The 27,637-nt window shown below is 40.3% G+C and overlaps 1 protein-coding gene across 3 annotated transcripts in view; it reads left to right on the top strand.

The window, feature by feature from the left end:
- NR3C2 (nuclear receptor subfamily 3 group C member 2) overlaps window positions 1-27,637 on the top strand; it is a 214,141-nt gene that overhangs the window by 131,773 nt on the left and 54,731 nt on the right. For all 3 annotated transcript variants that reach the window (XM_040582401.1, XM_040582394.1, XM_040582405.1), the window contains one exon: window positions 22,625-22,741. In XM_040582401.1, the coding sequence (XP_040438335.1) occupies window positions 22,625-22,741 (117 nt within the window). The remainder of the gene's footprint in view (window positions 1-22,624; window positions 22,742-27,637) is intronic.

Genomic DNA, 27,637 nt, shown 5'->3' with positions numbered 1-27,637 from the left:
TTACCAGAAATGGTGTCATTGCTATCAGCTTTAATGCAGCTGTATCAGATTTATACTTCTTGTCTCATTGTCTTTAATCCTTGTTGATTCTTGCTGAAAAGTGTATCCCGAACAGTGGAATTTTCTCCACTCATTTCCTGTTCATGGCATATCTGCATTCAGGCTACTACCAGACTTAAGAAATAGAGCATAGTTTTCTCATTTGTACGCACCTATTTATTTTACTTCATCTGGAAATTGGTTTATGTTGCACTCCTAATACAGAAAAGGACTGGACTTGATGTTTTGTACTTACTGTTGCAAAGCTCACTCCCTCATTTGTTACGTGTAGAGAAGTAACTAATGTGATTGTGTATTGGAAGTAGACATATGGCAAACAGTTCTTGTAACGTCAGACCAGCAATGCTTATTACAGAGCAGGGTGATGGATGATATTAAAAAAGGTAATGTTACTTTCTTAGGGAGAGACTGTATGATACTGTGTGTGGGAACAGATCAGAACAACTGAGCTGTAACTTTTTCTTAACAGGAACAATTTAAACTGGTTTTTTTAAGTTTGAAAGTTTACAGACCTTTTGCATGCTCCGCACAAGTATTCTGCTAAGCCTTTTCTTCCTTAGGCTGGGACAATGTTTTTGATTCAAAGCTAGTGCCTGTGGGGAAGAAGTGCAGTAGTCCTGTACTTTCAAAACTTGAGCATTTATGCAAGTTTTCGATAAACATTTTAGGAATCTAACTGTATTATTCCATTTCTGAAAGGGTATTTTTTGTCTAGGGTATTTAGCTGTAGATGGGTATTATATGTATTTTCACAGACTTGTGCTCTTATTTTTTTTCTAAGAATAATTATATATTTAGAGCTAAGCATTCAATTATTCATCCATTTTACCACGTGGACTTAGCAAATGGACTTGTGTTAGCCTATACACCATACCATGCATGCAAATTCCACTCTTAACAATACTGCTTGAAATTATGTAAGTGATAGGTGCTAATTTTCTCTGGTGCAACAGAATGATAATGATGGACTATTGGGAAAAAAAAATAACAATAAGTTAGGTTGTGTGCACTGGCATACTAAACTATTCATAAAATTAAAAAAAAAAAGAAGGAATGAAAAGGCACTAACCTATCTAAAAATTATGTCTTTTACTTGCACTCTGTTTAGTAATAAGGGGAAGATGGTATTCCTACAGTGACAGCACCATATTCTAGAATGAAACTTAGCAGGTTGTACATTCATTTGTTTGGGGGGAGGGTGGCTGTTAATGACTTCATGTGCAAGGTGCACACAACCAGGCAGTTGAACTCTAGATATTCAAGTGGTTTATAGAGCCTTGAGAACTAAAAGTGATATTTCATGTTCTCATACTTCTGCAGTGTCATCATGCAGGTACTCTGCTGAATGTAGGGCAGCAGGCGGTCTGTCAAGTACAGTAGATATGTGTATATTTTAGTACAGCAGCACTGCGTACAGGTTTATAAAATAAATTGGGGTACTGGAAAATAACGCTGGCATTTGGATACAGTGGTCACACCGAGCTGCATCTTTTCTTGTTTCACTTCTATTTTGTGAAGGAATCCACTTCCATGTAAGATGTTTAGAAAGAATAGCTACCAGTTATTCCGTGTTAATTATTCATTTAAAAGTAAGAAGAGGAAATATGACAAGAATGAGATCTTTCACTGACTGTTTAATAATGGAAGATAATTCATGGAAAGCTTATAAGAAAGTGAAGGACATAAAAGCACAAGCAAAATTGTATGTATTAGTACACGTTCAAGGAGTTCTATGATAATACAGAATAAGGTTGAACAGCAGAGGGTTTTTGGACAGTACTTGGGTAAATTTGCTTACTTGAGCATCCCTTTTTCCATAGAGTTAGAAAATGTTCCAGAAATAGAGAGTTGAAGGACAGTATCATCTTTCTGACTTTAAATTCACAGAATCACAGACTGTTCAGGGTTGGAAGGGACCATCTAGTCCAACCACCTTGCTAAAGCAGGTTCTTCTAGAGCAGGTTGCACAGAGCTGCATTCAGGTGGGTTTTAAATGTCGCCAGAGAAGGAGACTCCATGACCTCTCTGGGTGGCCTACTCCTGTGTTCTATCACCATCAAAGTAGATAAATTCTTCCTCACAGTCAAATGGAACTGCCTGTGTTGCAGTCAGGCAATTTCAGCCCTTTCTATTGCCATTCTCACATTTTACTATATTTTCTATTACCGTTCCACTAAGAATGGGAAAAAGGCCTTGTTACTGTCACCATTCTTTGTGTCCTTGAAGTCTTCAATAACAAGCTGACAATGCAAGAACAATAAGCCACCAAGGAAAAAAAGTAGGAAATGCTATGTGCACTTCTACAAGCAAAGGTGCCCACTTAGGTTCAGCAGGCAAAGACAGATCTAAAGTATTGCTATATAATGCAGGTGAGGGTACTCCAAAATCCATATGCATGTGTGTTGTATGGATTATGTAAACCAAGATCAGTATGCATGTGAATTTCTTGGAGGCTTCACTTAAAATGAAGACTCTCAACTGAAGAAGTGAGGGAAATTATTAAACTATTTCCGTTCAGATGTGGGACAAATTAAGACTCCATCTGAAGTCAGAAACAAGTGTTTAGAAAAGAGAGGGGAGAAGGGCCTCTGGCATCCAGAAAGCATCACAGAGCCAGCCACGGTAAAAACATTCCTCCTGTTCCAGCCATGGAGGGTAATGTCTTAAGTGGGACATCTTACCAAGGCTAATAAAGGAACATTAAAGTGAGAGAAAAAGTTGCTCAGAAAAGCTCTTGGTGCTCAGGCCCATCCTGTCTGTCATGGAATGAGCTGGCTGTTGCTTGTGTGTATGTTTAGCTTGTGTATTCCTCTGCTTTTACTGTTTGCTCTCTGTGCTTCCTCAGCATTCTGGGTCTGATAGAAGGGTTTACAAACAGCAAACCCATTTGAGAACGTGAGGAATACGTATGACAATCCAGGCGCTGCCAGAATTCATCCTAAGGGACAGGGATGGGGGTCGTGTGGCTAAGTCTATAAAGGGCTAAAACAGCAAACGAGCCTGCAGAGGAGGGCAGTCAGAAAGGGCGTTGGGGTCGGGGGTCTAGTGCACAGCTATTCTGTAGCACATTTTAGTAAGACCGCTTGTTAATTTGGTGACAGCTGAAATCAGTCTGTTGCTTCCCTTTATTTCTTTGTGGACTACTTCTCAGTTAATATGTGCAGTGCAGGTATTATGTTTATTCACTATTTGGTCAATTTTATTGTATGTATTAATTTTCATTAATCAGCCTGTCAGGGTTATTTTTTTGTGTGTGTGGTATGTAAGCATACTGTACCTTTTGTTTTCTGGGAACCCTTGACCCTCAGCAGAACCATGGATTCTCAGTGCTTGATTAGTTGGGTTAATTTCATTTTGCACAACTATAACTAATGGCCATTTAAAACTGCCAGAAACCCGCCGTGGGTTTCTCCTCGTGCCTGACCGTATTTGTGAGCAGCACATTAATCAGCACTCTCTGTCACGCTTTACTGCTTAATGATGAGGGTTAACTGACCACTTCCTTGTAATAATGAAAAACAGAGGTCAGCAATCACTGACTGAGCAAAGAGACAATCTTTTCCAACTTGTACTTCTACTCCTTCATCCTGGGGCAGCAACAAATGTGTCCACTCCAGCACTTAAACATGAACACTTATCTTTAAAGTTCATCTTAATTATAGATCAATCCATGTCACGTGTTTACCCAATCGAAACAATCAAAACCACTGAACCAGTTAACTAATTAAAGTCGATGTAATCGTATGTGCGGGAAAACATTGTTCGATTTAGCAGTCTGTCTGTTTTAGGAGTGTGTAGTTACAGCCATAATGTAATAGGTGGATGCAGCACTGGAGCTCCCCAGCACAAACATTTATGTGATGGTTCAGTAATCCGTGTCCCTTCCAAGTGTCATAGTTGAATTTCTGTGTGCGGATACAGAAACCGCCACAGTTTGCCATAGTTACAGGTTTTGATGAAACTGGTTCACAAACTGATGTTGAAGGACACTTTCAATATTTTTTTTTTCTCAACTTTGTAGTTTTACTGCTGGTTTTAGTTTGTGCAAGCTTCATGTACATGGGGCATCATGCTAGCTGCTGCCATGGTGGGTGGCCTCACCAGCCAGTGGGCACCTGTGGCAAGATGGGCAGGAGTTACTCCTCTGCCTGAACAGGCTGGGCAGAGTGCACTGAGGGGGGACAGACAGCATATGCCCCACCTCCCATCAGCTGTAGGGTGTTCTTGTTCCTGCCCGCTAGGCAGAGCTGTGGTGGGAGGTTGGACTGCACAGGAGGCGTGGGAGCATAGATCCTGCTCCTCCAGAGCTGCTCTGCTTAGTGGTTAGGACTTTAAAGCTCTATTTCCTCTTCCTACACAGTTTTAGAAAAGCAGAGAACATAAATTAAAAGCCAATGTTGTCATAATTTTCTAAGGTAAATACTTACTTGAACTCCTGAAGCTGAACTCCAGGTTATGAGGGAGATTCTGCAGTCTCTTGTATACCAGCTCAGCACATCAGATGCTGTGGAGCTGCTGTTAATGTCTTGTTCTCAGGATCATGCGGGCTAAAGGGGGAGAAGTGATGCATGTGGGTCATCCATCCCTTGGTGCAGCACCTGGTGGACCACTGTCAGGCCATGTAGCTGTCTGATAGAAGTAACCTGGGGGCCAAACAGTGTTCCTTGGGCTCTTCCTTGCATCTGTAAGTTTCTGTGGCTGCTACCAGCTGTTTTCCCCATGCCTACAGAGAGCAGCAGAGGTGGTACCAGGCCTGCTTTGGGCTCATCCCCTGAGACAGGCTCAGCAAATGAGGCCCCAGGGGGTGGGAAATTCTGTGGGCAGAGCTGGAGTTGTGTGCAGCAGAAAGGGGAGCACTGGCACGCGGCTCCAGCTGCCTCGCTGGCAGCCACTGCCTCACTTGGAGACCAGTACCCCAACCAGGGGGTTGTGAGCCTCCTTGGAAAGCAGTCTGTCTCAAAAATGCTGAACGCTCAGAAGAACCAAGTTGGGGGAGTGACAGTCAGGCTCAATGCATTAGTAGACACTTTTAATATTTCTGGCCTTACTCTCTTTTGGTTTCAGTTTCCCCTGTAAAGGTGGTTGTGCCGTCTTCTAGGGGAATTGACTTCCGTTTCCTGCATTCAGCCCTAATGTGTAGAGATAGATTCTGTCTTGACTTCCTGCCCCTAAATAATTCTGTTCTCAGCTGTTTCTATTTAGCCAGTTACCACCCATTTGCACCCCGTGCCCCTTCTGCTTCTGGCCAGCACTCACCTCTGGACCTTTTCTTCTCTGCTTTAGTCATCAGCTTCTGCACTGCCTTCTTCCCCAGCTTCTCCAGTATCCCACTGCCTACATCTCCTTCCTCCTTCCACTGCTTTTTTTTGGGAGCCTTTCTCCTTCCAAGTCTGCTGCCTTCCCAAAACTCCTCATTAAGCCCCTGGTGGTTCTGTTTGCTCTCACAACCTGTGCTTTGTTCCTCTTCCCTCCAAGCTTTTCTCTTGCCGTGTCCTGAGAGTGTGATGGGGATTTTCTGCATGGAGTCCCCATGCCAAAGCATGTGTAAGAGATGGGTGGAGTACAAGCTCAGCTCAGACCCTCCACCCTGGTCCATGCTCTTTGCAGAAGGGAGCTTTGGAGGTTGGCAGGCAACCTCCACCAAAACCTTTGTAAATCTTATCACGTACAAACTGCAACTTTTCAGTGTTTTATACTGTGATCCGTTATAATTTTAAGTGATAATGTATGAGATGGCAAAAGGCACATCTGTGGTATCAGAGCAGTGATGCTTCAAAGGGTCTGTCTGAAAGTGTGAAGGCTCTTGAGCTTCTCAAATATGTCTGTGAAAAATGTAACACAGGGGAAAACCAACATGTTTCTCCCTACCCTTATTCACGAGCTTACTTTGCACTAAGCTTAGTATTTCTAGCTGATACATTCTTATACTTGCAATATAAAATTCAGCCTGAGGCAGACATCCAGCATGGAAAATTTCAGCCCTAACTGCCCTAACTGCTAATGTGTGGTAAAGTTACCAGCAACAGAAAATGAGGTCTTAAAATGAAAAGTGTCAGGCAACCTTAACTATATGTAGTCCTACAAGATCTACTGGTGATAATCTAGTTTTTGACAGATTTCATCCAATTTTCAGATTGTTTGACATGTACTATACAAAGAAAGGGGGGGAAAAAAGTCCTTGGAGTAGGACTCTCAGGCCTATAGATGCCACCTTGTAAGTAGTGAAAGCAGTGATCAACCATGCAGTCATTTTACCTTCTGCCAAACCTTTAGAACTGTACTGCGGAAAGTCCATTAAAAATTGTAATATAAAATCAAGGCACTGATGCATTGAGGCTGAGACCTGTTGGCTTTGTGCCAGTTCTTATCTCATTCTCATAAATCTAAGTGTAGGTTGCAGGTAAATGTTGAATTATAAAAATATTGCAGAAATTACAACATAAAGCTTGCATTACTTATATAAACAAAAGCCTAGGCTAGCATGCTATTCAGATATGCATATCCAACATAATTTTAGTGATAAATGCTGACTTTCCAGTAAATGCTGCAAACTTCTGTCTTGTTCCAGGTCTCCCCCTTCTGTATGTTTTGGGTTTTTTTCCCATTTGTGAGCTAAAAATCTGACCAGAGTATTTCTCCAGTGTGGAACTATGAGCTTTCCTTATTTGGAGCACCAAGAAATGATTTTCAGCACAAGCTAGGTGAACGGGGTTGGGGTGGGGGCACTTGGTTACCTTTAAGATAACTTTTCTCAGAGGCTTTGTCTATCAGTAGAGGGATTTGGGTATCCTATGTGCTCAGACATGGCTGTTGGCTTGGAATGTTGTTTTGTGATTATATAGCAAGCTATATCCCTGCAAGCTGTTTTGCAGGTTGCCTGCAGCTGGACTTTGCTACTTTTTTCTTTTTTTTTCTTTTTTTTTTTTGGGGGGGGAGGGGGGTGGGGGGTGGGGTGAGGTGGATGGAGGTGGGTGGGTAGGTTCTAGACTGCATGCAAAACCTGTGTGAGTGGTAGTCACCCATTCCCTAGATCACACTCTGGCTGTGTCTACATGACTTTTAAAGTGTATTTCAGTAGAGCTCTGCTGACTGCTCAACAGTTATATAAAATGCTACTTTCCTAAAAATCACCTCCCAGCAATGCTGGTGCATGAGGAGCTAGGAGAATACAGTTACTTCCCTGCTGGGATATCATTTGTTGTTTTTCAGAACTGTTCCACCAGGCTTACACAGTCCGGGGTAAAAATGTTTGCTTGTCAGGTCTCTTTACCTGGGCAAGGTAACTTGGTGCTATATGTTTGTGGCAAAGACTTGTGTACGTGGGTAGTGGTTTTTATATTGAATAGTCCAGTTGTCTCATGGAAAATAAACTTCATATGTGAATAACTCTTTCCATTATCAGCAATAAAATGTGAAATTTCAGGCAATACAATCTCCATGTTTTATGGTAGCTCAGTTAGTCACAATTCATTCCCGGGAGGATTTCACTGGTATGTAGCCTAAATTTTTTTCCTTACTTAATCTTATTCTCTTCATCAGGTCAAAATCTTTATGTGCTCTTTTTTCTTAAAACTAGGCACATGCTTAAGTGCCCAAGGCAAAAGGGTTTTTAAGGCACGTGACTGGAGACTTGAACTAGGCTGTTATCATTTCCCGTCTGTAATTATCAGAGAAGTTACAGGCGGGTAAAGGGCTACTTTAAATTTTCTTGGTAAATCACTCCCTCCGGCTTCTAATCATTTCCGTTCCACTTCTCTGGACTTCCTCCAGTTTGTTTATATCTTCCAGTAATGAAGTGCCTGAACTGCATACAATATTCCAGGTGTGGCTGCAGAAGAAATGCATAAAGAGAGCACTGCCATGCCAGCCAGCTCCACCGTGTAATGCTCCTGCAGAAGGAGCCAGAGGTGTTATTGGTGCTTAGTTCTCCTCTGCCGCATTGCTTCCTACATCTAGATTATCCTCTTATTCCTAAGTGTCTTTCAACATTGATGCTTCCCAAATTTTGCTTTGGTTTTGCTCTGTGGTTAACTTTATTTTGGATTACTCCCTTGGTACATGCAGTAGCATTTTTCCAACTGCAATTTTATTGCTTGTTTCCTGTCTTTGCTTCTAATTTCTGTACAGCCTTTTGTATTATTTTTCTATCCACACTTACACTGACAACTCTTCCTTCTTTCTTCCTGCTTCCAATGAAAAGATGAAAATAAGCAGTAGTCCCTCTGATACTCTGATCTTCCCAGTGTGGTAAACTGACTGTGTTTGGCAGTGGCTTATCCTCAGTAGGAGTTTACTGTAGAAAGTCTTAATGGCAAAATTGGTATAGGGTCTTCTCATCAAGTATATCTTGCCAAATAATAACAATGAACAGGATTCTAGACTTCTTGCTTACTGTATAAACCATTTTTTCAGGTGAGGAATAGAAGGAGAGAGAGGTTAGTGGATGAGAAATGTAGTGGATAAAATGAACTGGGCGCTGTGCATCAGTGAATAAATAAAATACATTTCCTGCATGAGTGTATCTCCAACAGTATTTCCGTATCTCTGTACTTCACCATTTAAAGTATTCCTGATCTGCTGAGTGGCTCAACATTTTCAGGGACTATTACCTTGGAAATAAAAGAGGTGAGGGTGCTCCTAGAGGCAGAAGGAGTATGCTGTACCCAGGAGGAAACTGCCAACCAGCACTTTTTTACACTTACAGTCTGATTTCCCATTTTATTTGGTGTAGACATCTAAACTTGGGTAAAATAGAGGTAAAGCATTGTTATTCCAACCCTGCAGAGTCTTCTGCTTGCTTTGTACAGGTATAAATGGCTTTTTACCCTTGGACTAGTTTCAGCTTTGCCTTGCCAAAAACACTACTGCAGGAGCAAGTGTGGACCTTCAAGCCATTCAAGAAAGCCTGTGGGGACAGAAAGCCCTCTTTCAGAGGCTGGAGAAGCTTTGCAGAGGCATTACCTGGCCATAACACTCTCCCCACCATGACCTACGTGCTCTGCTTTCTAGCTTTTCTTTGTCCTCCTGAAACTCATGCCTTCCGAGCTTCAGCAATATTTTGTTTTATTCTCTTACCATTTTTTTGCCGAGTTATGTAGCTTGATTGGTAACCTCAAGACCAGGGAATAGGTGCTGTCTGGAAAAAATTTAGTTTCCCTGGTTGCATCAGCAGTAGCTTAGAGAAGTTTTCTGTGCCAGCTTCTCCAGGCTTAGAAGAGTTGTAATGGCAGGGCAAGTCAAGTTCTGGTTATCTTTTCATAGCATCTATTCCCTTTCAAAATTTAGTTCACTTTTGCACTTCGTCTTGTGTTACAAGTACTTCATCTTTGGTCTTCTGGTTAACTAAAAGTCAACCTGTCTCTTTAGAAAACCCCTGAAACTCAACAATGACCAATCTTTCCACATAACTTCTTGATTATTTCTCTGTGTGAGTTTTGGCTGTGATCCAACTTTGAAATCGTTATGCTGCTTTAGAGTGTAAATAAGTGGGATGGGATTAATAAATTGTATGAAACATGGTGCCACACTTCATTATAATCCACTTATCGAAGTAGAAAAACCTTTTAGTACATAAAGCGCATCTGCTTTTAATTTTCATTTTGATCTTTTCTTTGTGTGTTTTCAGACATGAGTGTACATTTCCAGGGAGGCTTTTCATGCTGGTGCCTAGCAGTTTCAAAGTTACTTCTGAAGAAGGCAAAACAGAGCTAAGAATCTGGGATGTCTTAGGAAAAGCGTAGGACTGGATTATCCGCTATAATTATAAATTGGGGTGCACGACATCACACTGAAATCTGGCATAAGTAGAAGGCAGATCAGGTTTCTAATGTTAGTGACCTTAATAAAATTTCAGTTTTCTTGATTCAATTTTTATCACTTTTACTTACAAAACACGTTTCAGACAAGTGGACTGTTGCTTTCAGTCACTATCATTTTTCAAAGATAAAACAATTGATTTTGATGCCAGTAGTGAAACCCACCATTTACGGAATACAAAAATACTTTGTCAGCCACATGAAACTGAGGTTAAGCTCATACAGTGGCTTTACACTAAGTGACCATCACCCTCAATCATCCATTTGCCTCAATGACCTCTCCTGCAAGCTTTAGATCTGATAGCTGGTGCTGAAAAGACTGAGCGTTGGCAATGGCTACCTTCTGTCACTTTAATGAGAAAATTGCTGTATTTTATGAAGGTTAACCCAAAGGATTTTCATACCGTTCATACAGTTCTTGTAAGCAATGACATTTCAGTTCACATGACTTTATATTAAATAGCTACTTGCAGGAAACTAAAATTAATTCAATCTGCTTAGTACTACCAGAATTTTAATTATGAAAATTTAATTAGAATTGTAAACAAATCTGTGTTCAAACATGCGCCTTGTGAAGTTACATATGAATAGACTGAGGGTTTTGTTTTGCTTTTCTTAAAAGTATTGAATGCAAGTGGTGAGGATAACATACCATGAAGGAGCAGTTACCCTAATTTAGGGGTGAATTCTGAATATAAATTATATACTAATTGTCTCTTAGTTTTCACTGAGCAAAACAAATTTTGAAACAGCAATTCTATTGATTAGGTAGAATGATCTTTGAAAGTAGAATGGAATAATTCTATTTATGCCTTGGTCATATATTTATGCCCCTAGATAACTTTTTTATCTTGTCCTGTGTCTCTTTTTTCAGTTTTGTTTTCAGTGGCCACCACAATTTTGGCTGAAATTTGGCATATGAGTTTTTACCTAAATATCCATTCCTTTGTAATGAAGGAAAGGCCTGATCCCTTCAAGATTTCACTCTGGCATATGAGTTATGTGTCTGGAAAAATTGCTGTGCTTTAAAAGTTTACCTTTTCTTTTTATTTTTAACTCCCAGTGCTAACTTCCTAGATGTTGAAAATGCTGGGTGCAGACTGAGTCATGCACGGCTTTAGTTGTTCAAGACCTAGGAAGATTCCAGTGTGAAAAAATCACTACTTGATTTAGTTCTGTGGCAAAGCAAATTGCAGTTTCTAATAAAACGATGCAGTAATGAAGGCGCGGGTCTGGTGCCCAGTGTGACAGCTGTCAGTGAAAGGCAAACCTTGCTCTTGCTTTGAGGTAATCCTGGTGCCAGTGCTGCAGCCTGGCATGAAGGAGGCCATAGAAGTGTCACTTTCAAGATGATCTCCAATAAAATTTGGGATATTTAGATGGAGCTTTGATTCTTCAGTGGTTTTGCTGCTCTGTGAGGCTGGACGAGTAAGCAAAGGGTGAAGTAGCTGTTTTTAGGGGTGCGGGAGGGTTGCCCTGTCATGTTCAGGGGTTTGTGAAGGACTGTGGACAGAGCTGACCTGAATTCCAGAGGTGGAGAGGGCTGAGACCCATGGCTCTGCAGCCTGGAAATTCTGCACCTGCTTCAAGGGGGTGCTTGGAAAGACCCTCTCATCCCTTTAAAGATGAACATAGCTATCATCATTGGTGTAATACCCTTTCTGTTACTTAATTTACACTTCTTGTTTTAGATTGTTACAGTATTTTAACAGTGAACGTACTGTGAAATTTCATTATAATCATAAAGTCTTCTGCTATTCCCCTCATCCTCTTTCTTTTGACTGGTTCTTCAGAATCACCTGGAATAACAGAGAATGGAGAGAAAAACGCAGAAAATAAATAGGCAGATGTACATATTTCAAAGGATGAAACAGACTCCTTTTAAAGAAGCTAACAAACATGCAGAAAACTTTAAGTTCATTTTGTTGAGCATCTAATATTACTTTGGTCAACATTTCTGTGTTTGGGATCTCAAGAGATTCTGCTAAAAGTCTCTGTTGTGATGGTATTGCTTGCAGCTTTTAAAAGAAAATTATTACTGACCAGGGTTCCAGAGGAAAATACTTGTCAACGTATGTGCTGCCAATATTACAAATTGTTGATATTATTCATAATAATATTCATTATTATGAATTTAGCATATTTCCAGTCTGAGCTGTAGTAAACTGTACATGAAAAATGCAAGAGAAAAATATGCTTTGAAGATAATGTGTCATTCACACAGAATAAAATTTATGATCTGCTGAGCATGCTAAATGCAAGAGCATAGAAGACTTGAACTTCCAAATGTTTGCAAAAACCAAAGGGTAGCTACTTTTTTAATTAAAAAAAAAAAAAGTTGAACAACATTTTCACTGAGATCAAGAGCTGGGAAAAGTTTGTGAAACAAACTGGCTATTTTTTTAGTAGTAACTTATATAAATAGCATGCATCTCATTGAAGGAGTTGGCCCAGAATTGCAAATTACAAAATGGAGTTGCAAAACATAGAATTAATGCGATATACCTTGATTTTTCTCTCTGTCCTATGAGAATAGAAATTAGCTTGTAGTTCACCTTTTCCATATGATTACTACAACGACAGTTTGATACATGCCTGAATGTACCAGTAGGATAGTGGGGCAGAGTAATAAGCGGTTTGAAATAGTGACTAGAGTGTTAACAGGCTTCAGCCCTAAATATGCTTACAAATATTTTTATGGAAGTGAGTATTTTCAGAAGAGTATTCAGTGAAGGAGCAAGGCTTAGGGAGCCCATAGAGTCAGCTAGAAATCCTTACATTACCGATTAGTTCTCCACATTACAGAAGACCCCCAACACACACTCTTAAACATTCCCTTAAATGAACTTGGTATTTCACACAAATTGTATTTTACACTGTGTACTTCCTGAAATCCAGTTGCAACAGTGAGCTAATTGTAAAGCAGGATACTACATCATGTATGTAAAGGTAACAGAGCAGTTTACCACTTTAATTAGCAAAAATTGCAGGGCATTTTGGTTGCAGTTTAAGATTTTTGCATGATGCTTTTTAAAAAGGCTTTCCGGTCTTTCTGGGCCATTTCTTGTACATTCTTGTACATTGAAATTTTCCATTAAAGTGCAATGAAATTTGTAGTATGTCAAGAATGCCTTATCAGATTTTTAGCATGGGAAAGCAGAAGTAGACATCATGCATGCAATATGATCTCTTATAAACCTATCATATGTACTACTTTGCAGATAATAGCGTCTAGAGACTTCAAAATCAGTCTTCAGTTAAAATTTAAACCAAAATGAAAATCTGGAAACTTGCAGTTGAAAGGAAATACTGTAAAATATTGGATGTGGGATTTTGTCAAAACAACATCCTCTAAAGCTCCAGTTCTCACTCTTTGTATTACTGTATCAATTATAATCTAAAATTAAAAGCAGTTGAACTGAAAACTAATTTCAAAACAGAAACAAAATTATTTAGCTCGATAATAGGATTATTTTGGTGTCTGCAGATATTTTTTCCTTGCCTTTCCTCCTAAGCAGATTTCCAATGCTGTGTGATTGCACTGAATCAGAAATGCTTTGCAGATAACATACTTTTCTTATTCCTCTTCTGTGTTGTCTAGTATCGTTCAGCACTTCTTTGACCACATAAAAGGGAATTACTGCATAATAAGTCATGTGGCCGTGTTTAGACTTCCAACATGCTGAACTGAAAGCTTGCTTAGCTCCTCTGGATTTGAGGAGGCCTCAGCTCTTCTGCGTGACCACCTGTTGGTGTGGTTGGTTGGTATGCACTCTGTCTCTTCTGTGAAGATAACGGTGAGAGCACTGGGCATGGTTTTGGTACCAGTTTGGGGCATATCTTGTGTTGGTGGCTCAGCCCCTGTGGATAATGGGACAGCTGGAGTACCAGGCACACACTTGGAGAGGCTTTCAAAATGCTACAGCATGTTTTAAGCATGGCAGAAGAAAACGCACACATGTACCTCAAATACGAGATATTTACATGTATTTTCTTGCTCACTTGTCTCGCTGTTGTTAACAGGTTTCATCCCTGCTGGATGGTTTCTCCTGCAGAAAATAGTAGCCTCTTTTGGGCAACATCCCATGCTTCCTTGCCAAATTTCCTCTCTCTCCTTGATCCCTCTCATCAGTGCCCTTTCAGTCTGCTTAAAATAGTGAGTGAGAACCATTTTTATAACTTCTCGTCTCCTTTGCCAGGATCACCAGACCATACCAATTATTTTTGTTAACATGGTCCCAGCCCAGTGTGAAAGCGAGTTTTGTGGGAAGGTGAAGGAGCAGGAAAGAGTCTCCATGTCAAAATTGGCACAGCTCTGGGGTCTGTGCTTTCAGATGCGCATAGGGAGTGCGTAACACTGTGGCAATTTGAAAACTTACTTATATAAAGCATCAGGGGACACAGCCCTCCCTGCTCCCTCCCCCAGGAAAAAAGGGGAATCAGCTTTGTATCTGCAGTCACTGTTGGAGGAAGCACTGGTAGTTCATCTGTGCTTTCAGACTTTGGCTTTCTGGGAGAAACCATGTGCGGTAGTTAATGTGCAGAGCATTAATAGTCATTGTTCATGACGTAATCACCACCTAAGGATAACCTGCAGCTCTTTCTCTGGGATGCTGAGTAAGAATCAGTAGCATATTTCAGATTAGACAGAGGAAGAAGATCAGGTGATCACAGGCCAACACACTGGATTTTAGAATATTTTTGTCAACAGTGTTTAATTATAACATGTTATAATTAAATAACAGTTAAACACAAGGTTCAAAGCACATAGAAGATTTAGAAGAATACTGTGTTGCAGAAGTTCGTAGACTATACTTGCTATCTGAGCACCAACTGATGCACCCATGCTTTTAAAAGAGCCCTAACTGGGTTTTGTAGACCCTGCAGAAAACGATGCTGTGGAGACTGGGGTTTTTTTCTGTGTCCCAAGTAGTTTTTATATACTTTGCTTGGGTATGCAAAACGAACTGTAGCTATACCTTTGACTGCAGTGTAAATGTGCCTTATGAATCACCTATTACTGGCTGAATGGAGGAAATAGTATATTTAGAAGGTAAATGAAAAGACTGAAGAAACAATTGTGGAACAGGAGAGGAATGAAAGGCTGAAGATGAAAGCAGATAAAGGAGAAGGTTAGAAAATAAATTTTATTGAAGAAAAAGGAGGGGGGAGTAGAAAGTAAGGAGGCTTACCAAAATATCATAAAAATGGTAGGTAAATTAATCCAGTAATATAAAAGGGTAAAGACACTGAAAGATGTCCTGGATCTAGAAGTAGCAGAAGGTAATTGAGAATGAGAAGCAAGCAGGAAATATCCCAGATGTGGTAAATAATTTGCCAAAATCAAAACAAATTTTAATTAACCCTCTTAATTTATCATGAAGGAGGAAAAGCTCTATATTCTCGCTTCAGAGGATTTGGACTATACCTATGTTATAAGCACGCGCTATAATAATGTTAATAGATCGATATTGTTGGCTTCAGCAGTTGTCAGATACAGCCTTTGCAGCTGAAAAGCATGTTGTCTGAGAATGATGCAGTCAGATTAATGAAGCTGTGGAGTAATAAGGGAGCTAGATACTGAAGTCAGAATGAATTTTAGGAAACCCAGAGATTCAGTATCTAAAATAGAGAGTGCTTGGGGTTTGTATATAAAATGAAGGGGCAATATTCATATCTAAGTTCTGTACCTTGTCTGTGGCATTTATAAGCTTATTCTGCATTACATGTAAATCTCAGTGTGAGGAACCAGGTTTACCATAGTCAGACTGGACTGGTTTAAACAGAGCTGAGGAAGTTAATTATCGCATGTCTCGGGTCTAGCAATAAGTAACTAGTTTGGGAGAGCGGGACTTGCTGTGGCTGCAGCCCTGGGAGCTGCAGCAGGGGGAACGGGTCCTGCGGTCGCATGCGGATGGCCGGCTGGGAGGGACTGCCCTAATCTGTTTCCCAGGTTGTTCGAATCAGTTCAAGAGCAGTAAAACAAGGTTATGTAATTGACATGTGACGTAGCCTAAAATAGTGACTGCAAACATAGGCTGCTGTTGCTGGGCAGTTGTCAACTGCTACCGAAAAAAAAAAAAAAGCGCCCTCAACTGTGTAGCAAATGGACCTTTTAAATGAAAATGCTGTTCTGATTTCCATTAAATAGCAGGCATTTTCCTTTTTTTTTTGTTTTGTTTTTGTTTTTTAACTGAAAGAAATAGAGGCTTTGTGAAAACTGAAATTTGGAAAGAGATTCATCATTGTACTTACCGTGCTGATTTATTTGAGAGTACCTATCAGCTGCAGATGGTGAAATAAAAGCCTCAGGTATATGCTGTTTGTTTCTTGATAGTATGATACAACTCGTGTCAAACAGAAATCCTTTTCTGTATGTGGAAAATCATTGTGACAAGTCTTAGCAGTAATTTTATTTATACACTGGCCATTAAAAGGAGTATTTTTATTATTATTATTTTTATCAATTAAAAGAGCTTATGTGGATTACAGAGATAACATCCATTTCACAAAACCTGTGAAGGTTTTGGTGCTGGATGAAAGGAACATACTACATAGCTCAGTGAGCACAAATGAGAGGTTAGGATGGGCAGATGATGTGATTTCTTGCTGTAGGACGCAAAGCCCTTCATTAGGGCTATACCAGAAAGCAGAAAAAACGAGGTTCTGTTTGCTGACCAGATAATCTTGAGGTAAGAGGCTTCCCTTAGAAAATAGTGGTGATATTCTGCAGCATGTTTTCTTTCTCTTTCCTACAGCAGGGAAGGTCTGTAGCCCAGGTCAGAGGAGTTGCAGGGGCTGGCTCTTGTGCAGTCTGACAGGCTGGTGGGTAAAGGAGAAGGACAGAGTTGAGCAGTAAATAACGTTTATGAAATTGAAGGAAACTTAATGTAGAATTACAGCCATTCAGCCCAGATGTTTGGTTTTTTTCTCCCCCTCATTCACTACTGTTACCTGGAGCAACTTCAGTAAAATGGGTGGTTATGCTGACAAATGCCGATAGGAGCAGCAAGAGGAACTTTAGTGGAGTCCCCTGCATTAAGGATGCCCAGGTCATAGTGTTTAACACATACACATGCTTGCTCAAGCAGGTGCCAAGCTGTAAGGCTTTTTTACATGTATCATTGTCATCATGGAGGTAATCTTCGTGCTTAGGAAATACGGAGAAATCTAAGCCCTTAGTCCAGCCCAGAAGCTGCAAAAGGGATCCTGGTTTCAACGTACAGACCTGCAAGGCAGAGCTCCTTTCAGACCCTGGAAGAAGGCTTGGCTGTTCTGGCAGCCTGCAGGGAGAAGATAACTTTGCCTGCGATTTTGTGAGTCAAAGTATTAATTCTCATTATGGAGGAAGAAGGAAAATTTGAGCATTTTACATGTGTTTTGATGTGCTTCAGTGAGAGGCTATTTTAAAAGTTGAGGGTTTTTTCAAACTTCTGCTTTGTTGGGTCTTTACCTGCCACTCCTGTTTTCTCACTTTCCTGTCCTTTTGCTAGGCTTCCTCAATCATGTCTTTGTCTTGGGACCTAAAGCACACTCCAGTTTCAGATAGTGTACCCAGAATGGCTTTTAGACTTTTCCCTTACCTTTCCCAGGGTATGTAGCAGTGGGCGTAGAGCTCTAGCAGAGGAAAAAAGAGAGTTGGCTGCCCAGGTAAAAGCAGAAAAGAACATGTGGAAAGCAACAGTGCCACAGGAGAGGAGCTGGGCATTAGTGGCATGCAAGCGAGCGTGAGTCAGCAACCTAATGCCATTGCCAAAAGCCAGATCTGGTGCAGCATTGCATTAGCAGAGCTGTTGTGTGCAAGATGCGGGAAGTAACCATTTTAGTGGCCTTAGTGATGGTGAAACTCGGCAAGAAAAATGCACCTGTTTTCAGGCACTCTGTTTTTATGAAAGAAGCTGGAAAGAGAGTAAGAGGAATGACAACAGATTTAGAAAACATGACCTATGAGGAAAGATTGAGAGCACTGGATTTGTTTAGTCTAGCAGAGATGGGAAACAAAGATCTTTCGATAGCCATGAGATTGCTGTAAGAAGGTGGTGATCTATTGCTCTGTATGTCTTAGGGGGAGTGCTAACATCTCATCTCAGTTGCAAAATACTCCTGTTTGGATTAAATGCAAAGGGAAAACCACAGCTTCAAGGCTGGCTAATCACTAGCCTAATCACGTGGCTTATAGGGAAGTTGCAGAATACCTTTCCTCAGAAGGTTTTAAGACAAATTTAGAGAAAGAAAAAATAATATACAACCTCCCTGAACTGTTAAGCTAGTCTTGTCATGCTTCCATGAGTGGGCTTGAATTAAAGTCTTTGGATCCTCTTCCAGCATTATGCTGCTTTTTTTTTTTTTCTTACAAAATTTAACATTTGATCATAGTAGTTGCTATTTTAACAAGACAGCAGAAATGTAGAAGGCTCATTAATGATTTGCAGTTCCTGACTTAGACTTCAAAAACTGGGGAGAAAAAATCATTTTTAGAAGGAAGATAAAACGTGGAATATCTCACAAATTTCTGTAATCTTCTAATTTTGCCTTAGACAGTAACAGAAATATTACTGACAAGAAATATCTATACCCCATTCCTATTGCAGCCTTACATGTCTGGAAGTGTCATGGCCCCTTGAAGAGTGTAGCAGTGCTCTGCACATGAGCTCATCTTAGCGAGGCAGTTTTTGGGACCAGTGGCTCAATCATTGTGCTGGAGTTCTAAAATGGGGAAAGGCACAACTGCTGCTACAGCCTCATTTTGGCAGTAAATCATAGGCCAAATAAGAACAGCTTGTTTTCTCCCCTCCTTTACTCTTGAATTTCGCTTGTTCAAGAAAATATCGAAAGAGGGAAGATTGAATTTCATTAATACTTTGGGTTTATTTTCTTTTGTAAGCCTATAAAAGCAGAGAATTAAAGAAATTTTGTAGGTGAGAGAGTTGGAAATATTGAAGTACTTTTGTGCGTACATTTGGATGTGTCACTCTGTGGTAAGTAGCGACAATTGTGTCGCTGGAAAGTGCACCTGGAAAGTGCAAACTCAAATATTCCTCTGGCTCTGCTGTGAATAGGGCAGATCTCTGTTTCTTAGTGTGTAACTGTGTAGTACCTATTAACTATTTATTTTGATCCGGAAGTTTTCCTGGCATCTTTTGTAACTCTGTATTTTAGATGGAGCAGAAATTAGCTCGTATAAGTGAACTTAATGGTGGCATATGTAAAAATTACTTTCATCTTAACACATTTAGCACATGGGGGATGAGAATTCAATATCTACTCTGTTGCTTTCCAGCCCACTTGTGGGTGATTAAACCGGATAAAAGGAACAGCTGGATTAAGCTAAACACAAACTACGCAAGCAGATCAATAGGGGTCTTGAAGGAGTTGGAGAGCTAGCACCACAAAAACACCAGCCTCTTTGCAGGACTGTCTCCCTCGCCTTGTTGAGATCCTGAAGAGCCCTGGAGGTCTTGAAAGCTGCAACAATTTCAGATGTGTAGATTTTTGTTTTGATTCTGAAGTTGAGGGGCATGAACAAGGCTCATGCTACACAAATGGAACATACTGATTCATTATGAGTGTCTTTGCTTTACTAACTTATTTGACAAATTTGCTTTTATTTGAAAGGTACCATATTTGATTGCATGGAATTCTGAAGGCATTTCTTTTATCGTAGATGATAAACTTTAAACTGAAACCCTGTTCGTTATTATTTCATAGCTGCACTCTACATAGAGGCTTTGTCTGAGTGCTGATCCAGTCTGTGTTTTAATGGTTTTCAAGTTGCTTCCATTAATGTAAGCTTTAAGATAACTGTCGTTATTTAATTTTTTTTAGAAAATAAAAAAGAAAAATACAAGACATTTGCTTTTTGGAAAGACTTTTGCCTTGCTTACTCGAAAAACTGCTTACAGATTTTGTACCGTACATTAGTATTCAGAGATGCATGATTCAAAAATTGATGAATATTCGCTGTTATGTTTTCTGAAATTATTTGGTCTAGAGTAGGTAGTTCAGAAAGTAATAATTGCAGGCTATCTAAACCATCTGAAGGGTGACTTGCGGAAGTCTTCTGCTGTTGTGGGAATATTTCTTAGGAAGTCACAGTGTGATAGTGATTGAATCAAATAAACATTTCCACAATATTTAAGAATGTGACCCAAGTAATTATCCTGGAATACATAAACGTTAACCTCTTTTTAGTAAACCCATTAGCTTTTGAAAGCAGTAGTGAAAAATGTTAACTTAACAGGTGTAAAATTTCGTAGAACAAACCGCCTTTAGGGTAGTTCTGCAGCGGGGTTCATTTTGCAGCGTTAGAGCTGACTTGTCATATTAATAGCCTGCACCCGCCTGTGGAAGCCTAAAAATGGTATTGCAGTACTCTGTGATGTACAAAGGACATTGTATGAGCACTGAGCAATCGTACTTGCATTCCTAGCAGAAAATAACCATTTTTCCCCTTGCCCCACAAAAAGATAGTATACCAGTATTTGTAAGGGCATATAAACCATCTTTATACTATATATCATTATTTTAAACACTTTTGTTTTCTACTTTAATTTTATTTTCATGCTATCTGCATGATATTTCTTTAGGAGATGTGCTCAAGTCAGTACAGAGGAAAAATGTAAATGGGGATTAAGTTGATATTTCTCATGTGTATCTGGTTTATATATATATGACATAAAATAAACATTGTGTGATAAGCAGGTTTTCATTTTGTGATTAGCTGAGAATTTTATCTTTTTGTTGTTTAGCAGGCCTACTTAAAGACCAGCTGATAGATACTAGTGCTGTCACTATGTCATACAACTTGATTTTATGCCTGATGTAACTTCATGAGCTCATATTCATGAATTATTTTGCCTGAGTTTTACTATTTTTCATCTGTGTCGCAGTGCTAGGTAAGGTCCCTTAATAAAAACCCTTGTTTGCCCATCTGCTTGTTGTTTAAACATCTAAAGCATTATCTATATGATGATACCTTTGTGGTATTACAGTACCTTACTTAAATGAGAGTGATATTAGAGTAACACTGCTTACTCAAAGAAGATGGGTTTTCTTTGCGTGAGATGTTCGGTGAAGAGATACAGGAAACAGCCCAAATTTCAGTTCACTGTCTGAAGGTTGGTTAAGGGTGAAGGGATTTCAGATGCAGAGATAGAAAATGGCTTACCTGAAGTTCTAAGGCAAATTCCTGACAGAGAAAAAAACAGAAGCCAGGTCTCCAGTGTCCTGTGAATATTCTGTTTGTCTTTCCCTTAGGAAGCATGTGTTTATTGTGGAAAATATCTTGGCAAACGTATTTTATACCTCTTGTCCTACAGCAGCTCTGTCCCCTTATCAAGCCTGCATCTTTGCTCCCACTCCCTGCACACGTCAACCTCCTGCGCATTTCAGTGCAGCCCTACTTCTGAGCCCTGCCCAGGCTTCCTCTCCCCACCCGTGGCTGGTGCTTGCTTCAGTCATTGGCGTCAGTGTTATTTGTACAACTCTTGGGTTTCTGCACATCTCGCCTGCTTCGTTCGTTATGTGTTTAGGAGTCTCTCTGCTTAGTTGCTGGTTGGTGGTACTGCGTTTGCAGTCTGAATTTTTACCCCTCTACCTTGCATTTCAGACATCTTGGTTAGGAACTAGGAGTTATGAGTTTCTTACCTTATGTCCAAAATGCCTGTCCCTGAGGCTCAGTAGTTCTTACAGCATCCACTACGTAAGCCTACAGCACGCTGCTGTGTTTTACACAAGACTGTTTTCTTGTGCGTGCTCGCAAATCCTGCAGCTTGCCTTACAGTCTGTTGTACTGTGTGCTTTGTCCTCTCCTTTCTTCCTTCCTCTGGAAACCCTCTGCATTGCTTTTTGTCACGTCTGCTGTAAACCATTTGTTCTGCTCATCCCAGATGTCCATGTGCCACCTCTGGATCAAGGCAGCTAAAATAATCTGTCATGCTGCACCAACCCCCTCGTGGCTTCCTTTATTTTTCTACATCAGATTCAAGTACCTTGCTTTGAAAAGTCCACGTGATAGTGCCCTTGTCTGATACACTGTGTGTGTTTGCTCAACCTATGTTCTTCCCACAAAGCAAAATGCCTTTTGAGTCTCCAAGTTGTTAAATGCCAGCCTATTTCCCTGGTTGCCATGTATTTCCCTTCTGCTGAATGTTGTGTGTTAAATACCTGCTGTCTCCTCGGGAGTGCTTCTGTGGGGCTTTATAGAACTGAAATAATACAGTTGTGATTCAAGCCTGTGTTGGTAAACCCTTCAGAAACCTTCTGCTATATAGAAGGTAACTGAGTAAATCGGAAATCGAGCACTCTGAACTGGTCGCAGAGGGTGGGGTATATTGAGAAAGTTAACCTGTACTTTGTTTTTCTGCTCTAGGTTGTGAACTTCTTTAGCATGAGAGTGGCCCTCTGTTTCTTACCAAAACTAAGACTTGTCAGGCTGCTCTGTGATGAGGCATGTATAAGTAGATTTGAAAAAGCTCAAACCAATCGTTTGTTTATCGCAAAAAGAAAAATTTCAATCCTGCTTAAAAAAAAGTAATGAGCTCTCTCTCTTGGGTGATGCACCGAAACTCTTTCTCAAATTAAACAGAAGAGATGCTCATAGTACAAGATTATTGGAAAGGCTAGAGAATGAGATTGGGAATGTCTGCATTAATAAGAAGCTCAAAATGACTTCAAAACGACAGAGAAGAGCAAATTGGAATTATGTAAATACATCCTCTAATAATGCATTTTGGTTTTGGTTCATTCAGGACAGCACAATTACCTGTGTGCGGGAAGGAATGACTGCATAATTGATAAGATTCGGAGGAAGAACTGCCCAGCCTGTCGATTACAGAAATGTCTGCAAGCTGGAATGAATTTAGGAGGTAAGCAGAATATTAATAGTTTGGTCTCTTAATTTGATTAGGCAAAAACATTGGAAATGTGCACCCTTTTTATAGTTCTGGCAGCTGCATAATCTCAAAAGTTTAAGGTGGAATTGTACTGAATAAGTGCTTAATGGGTAATAAACTCTATTGTCATTCTAAATCAGGTTTTAGAGATATGTATTTTATGGCTCAAAAAACGAAAAGTGGGTGTTTTATGATGACAGTAATTTTAGTGGAATTTCATACAGCTGAAAGTGTTAGGGTTTCAAGTATTGCATGCTTTTTTTTTTGGTGATAAGCATTCTCTTAAATAGCAAAAAACATTTTACACCATCATAAAAGCAAATTCACACACAAATTCACACCTCTCAACTCTTTGGTTGCTTATTCTACGTTTATATTGATTAATTTCTGCAACTGGTTGGATATGCAGTAATTTTGATGTTGTTCCTCCATTGTTCATGTACCAATCACAAAAAGACAAAACCTTTTCTTAATAATTATCAAAATTACTTTGAAAACAGTATGACAGAAAAACATATAATAGTTTTTTCATTGTTTTAATTCTTCCATTGCAATGTCTACACAATTCTGGCTGTGCCTCAGATGGGCATCTTGTTTCAAGTCATCACCTGAGCAAATTGTATTACAAATCACTTTTTCTCACCACTCTTAGGTTTATTTTGTTGTTTGTGAACGAGGGTGTGGATACTGCTGCAGGTCCTTTCCTTCGATGCAGAGTGACCCTTCCCATGGAGTGTTTCCACAGTTCCAGAAAACTTGACACGGTCACATGAATTCCTTCAAATTGTGTCCTGTCTTACAATTTGCTTTTTATCCTCCTGGACCTGTTCTCCTAGTAGTTTAGTTCTACAGACAGATTTAGCTGCTTGTCTTTCATAGGTTGTATGCAAAATCATGGGTTCTGCCTGCTGCCTAGTACCTTTTTCTACCTCCCAGACTCCTTTTTTTCTGGCTTGTCTCCTGGCAGAAACACTCAAGCAAGCCATTCCTTACTTTTTTTTTGATGACTAGCCCTGTTAAGCCTCTTTCAACCCCTTTCCTAATTTTGAGATGCTGCGTTGCCCCCTGGGACCGTTGTTTCTGCTTCCTAAAGGAAAATGGGGCCAGATTGTGGCATGCTATGGGCTGATGGCTTTCCCTTGATTTTGACCTGCACTGTTGAATCTACCAAGGAAAGCAGAAAAGCACCTTTGTTTGATGAAACAAGAGCTCCATGGTAGTAGCTCCTTCTTCCCAAAAAATGATGCTGAAAACATATGTGGAGCAGGAAGCCCATCTCTGTGGAGTGCTGTAAATTTTGCTGCAGCCTGCTAGCAGCCAGTGCAGGGCATCCTCCGTTGCCATGCCCTGTGTGGTGCCAGCAGAGCTCCTGCAAGCCTGCCTTCCTGGGCAGCCGCGGGTGCTTAGCGCTCTAACAAAATACAGGGCTGCCATCCGACTTGATAACCTTTTGAATCAGCAACACATGACACTTTGTCTGCAGTGTCATGAGTTCATCACTGTGATTTCCTGGTGTGTTTCAAAGGACGTGTTCACACAGTGTCCTCTGCAAAAAGCAAAGGAGGGGGTAGGCTTTGCTTGAGGGAGTTGCTTGCTTTTTTTTTTTTTACTAGCTGGAACACTGTAAATGAGGAATGCATTGAAAAATCTTCCCTTGTGCTGGAGCTTGGTATTCTGCTGGAAATTATAATTAGTGATCTGCATTTAATGACCTAGAAGGCCAAGTCTGCCTGTGCAGTGTACAGCTGGCATGCGGTTGAGCTTTGCTGTTTAACTGTTTTGGTGATTTTCTTCATGTAGAGAAACTAAGGTGAAATTCTCATTCCTGATTTGATCCCTTTATGCCACATAAAGGAGCTAAATTAGCACAAGCAGGTCCTTCATCACTGCCATGAATGAGGTATAGTAGGGGCACGGCTCTGGATGTCAGTGCGATGCGATGCCCTCTGCATGGTCCTGGAGAGAAGGGCCGGGTTGGAGGCAGAGGGGAGGACTGCCAGAGAGATGTAAAGTGCCTGCAGCCCAGAGACAGTGTTACTGTTTCAAGGGCCCCAAGGGCTGCCACCTTATGCCAATGGACCTTTCAGCCTTTGAGCCAGCCCCTGTCTGGCAGGAAATACTGGTAGCTTATGGCCTTGTGTTCCTTAGGCCACTTTCCTCCCCAGTGGAGAGCTTTCCATTGGGCATCTACAGTGGAGCAGCACAGCATCTCAGACTTAATTTTGGGAGCTTCCGTGTGCTGTTGCAAGGGGTTTCTGATACAGTGAAGATCATCACAAAGAGGGAGGTGGAAATGGAAAGAAGAGGTCTTAATGCGTATTTGAAACCAGTAATTTTCTCTTCATTTAAATTTCCAAGGTTTGTTATTAAATAACATTTTTTCATAATTAGCTTGAACACGCTTGAGTATGTTCATATTATGAAGATACATCACAGCTTACAGTTTCATGTGGTGAGCCTAGTTTTGCCAAGAATATACATTACTCTGATAAAAATGGACTCTTACCTGTTTCTAATTTGGACTTATAGGCAAAATGTGCAAGTATTTTCTTAGGCAGTGTGATCAGTAAAGAGCTGGAGGAAAATGGATTTATAAATGCAATTAAGTTTAAGTCCTGTTTGCAGCATAGTACTGTCTATAGCTGAGTCACACTGCACAGTGCTGTGCTCTTTGTGCAGTAGATCTAATCTAAGCTCTTGCCCTCCAAATGGAAGTAAAGGTAAACACAAAAACCAAACTGTGTCAGAGATGCCTATGTGTTTGGTTCATGAGAAATAGAGTAAGATGATAGGCAAAAGGGTCATAAACATAGCTCAAGGTCTGAAATGTGTGCAAGTTGCTGAAGACATGGACATTTCTTTCCACTTGTACATAATTATGGTTTATCTTTTAATTAAAAATAAGAATTAAAAAAAAACCCTCCAGTTGATCTAGAAGAAGTATTGCTTTAGGGAACAAGGTCCTGTCTCCATGGGTTGGAAAAGAACTTGACTCTCCTTTGCAGCTTTCCTTGTCTGTAGATGGGAATGAAAGGTCCCAGGCTGCCACCCAGCTCTTCCCAGTTTCTGCAATAGGTGGTTTATAAAGCAAATTTTGTAATTTGAAAGCTGTGATTCTACTGTTACTGAAGATACTAATCTCTGTAGTGGAAAACTGGAAATCAGAAAGAGAGCTTCCGTGTTTCCTGCAGCACATTTTTGAACAATCTCTAATTATTCTACTGATCTTTTTTCTTTGGTGTTGGTTTTTGTTGGGTTTTTTACTTTTGATTATATACTTTCTCAGTAATTTTAAAATGTTCTCTCTTTTGTTTATTGTGTCAGAGTTTTACAGGTTTGTTTTGATTGCATAGTTTCTACTTCTCGGTATGCTAACATGTTTTTTCAAAAAAAAAATATTTTGATGTATGGCAGCATGCCATGCTTTAAGAACCTTAAGCGCTTTTTGTGTAATATGTATAATTCAGTGATACAAAATACACCTTTTCATGAATGCTCAACCAAATTAATTTGGCAGTTTTATTGTTTATCTTCTCCTTTTGTTTGTTGAAAAATTGAAGCCTTTTCCAAGCTCCTCTAATAATCTTTAGAAAATTATTCATCAAGTCAGCAAATAATTTACCTAATTATGTTCTTGTCTCAGTTTTTGTTTTGATTTTATAAAAAGCACCTGCAACCTGTAATTTCTGCAAAGCTGAAGTTGCCAAACGCCATGTTAATTCATCTTCCTCATTTCTAGAAAGTATGCGTGTACACTGCAGACAGACATATCCCTTCGACAAGTAGGACTCCCCAAACATTTTTGGGAATCATTGTTTGTTTGTTGTTTTGTTGGGTTTTTTTAAACTCCAGTGACATATGTGAGACTTAATTATTGGAAGAGATTCAGAGTGAGCAACTGCACTATGAAGGTATGCTGGCCCATTTTTAGTTTATGCTCTTTTTGAGATTCTGTAATTAATTTTCAGTTAATTATGGACGAGAATGACTCCATGAATTGTGAAGTTTCTTCCAGCATACGCTGTGATCAGATTTGTTGAGTCTCTCACTTCTGCAGAAGACATTTTCATTTGACTCCCACCTCATGCTGCTGTTTCTTAATCATGTCTGTCCCCATGGCAGCACCTGGCGGGGGGTGTGGGGTGTGTGGTGAGAGCCCCCAGTCCCACACTGGTGCTCAGCATGGTTTCTTATGCCACCACCAGCTGAATGAGCAAGGCAGCAGCATCCAGTGGCTCGCACAGCAGCGCCTGGGATGCTGTGTTGCAACCAGGGGAGCACAGAGCCCCCTGTTTTCACTCCTGCTGTTTGCCATGCTCTGTGCTGAAGCCTGGAGAAGCGAAATGTTTTATATGGTGTGACTTGAGGGGACCTACACCCCCCCCTTTCATTGGCAGGTGAGTCCTTGCCACTCTGATGTGGCCTAGTGACCAGGCATCCCTCCCTCTTCTGCTGCATGATCGAAGAAGATCCCTCTTCTGCCATGTGATGTGCCCTACATGCTTAGGGGACAAAAAAGTGTTGAGGGGTCTGTACCATGTAGGACTGCAGCCCTTTCCTGCCTCTCCTCCCATGTAAAATACTGACAAGACTTACCAGTACTGGTCTCCCACAATAGTGAGAAACAGCTCGCTGAAGGTACCCTTTAGGTGTCAAAGGGAAATAAAATAGATTTCACCTTGCAAATTGCATAGTTCGTCACTCTGTCTGCAGAAACTGCCTGTGAAATGCGAGTCTTGGGTTTGCATACATTTACATATGTAAGGCACTTCATGCACAAGACGCTGTGTGTAATTTGTAGTCTTCACTTGCAGATATCCTTATTTTTTATACATCAAAATATTTCAATAATCTGAAAAATAGATTAAA

This window comes from Falco naumanni, chromosome 1, assembly GCF_017639655.2.
Source record: "Falco naumanni isolate bFalNau1 chromosome 1, bFalNau1.pat, whole genome shotgun sequence".
In the NCBI taxonomy this organism is placed as follows: Eukaryota; Metazoa; Chordata; class Aves; order Falconiformes; family Falconidae; genus Falco; species Falco naumanni.
Note: the sequence above shows the minus strand (reverse complement) of the source record. Positions and strands in the feature narration are given on the sequence as shown.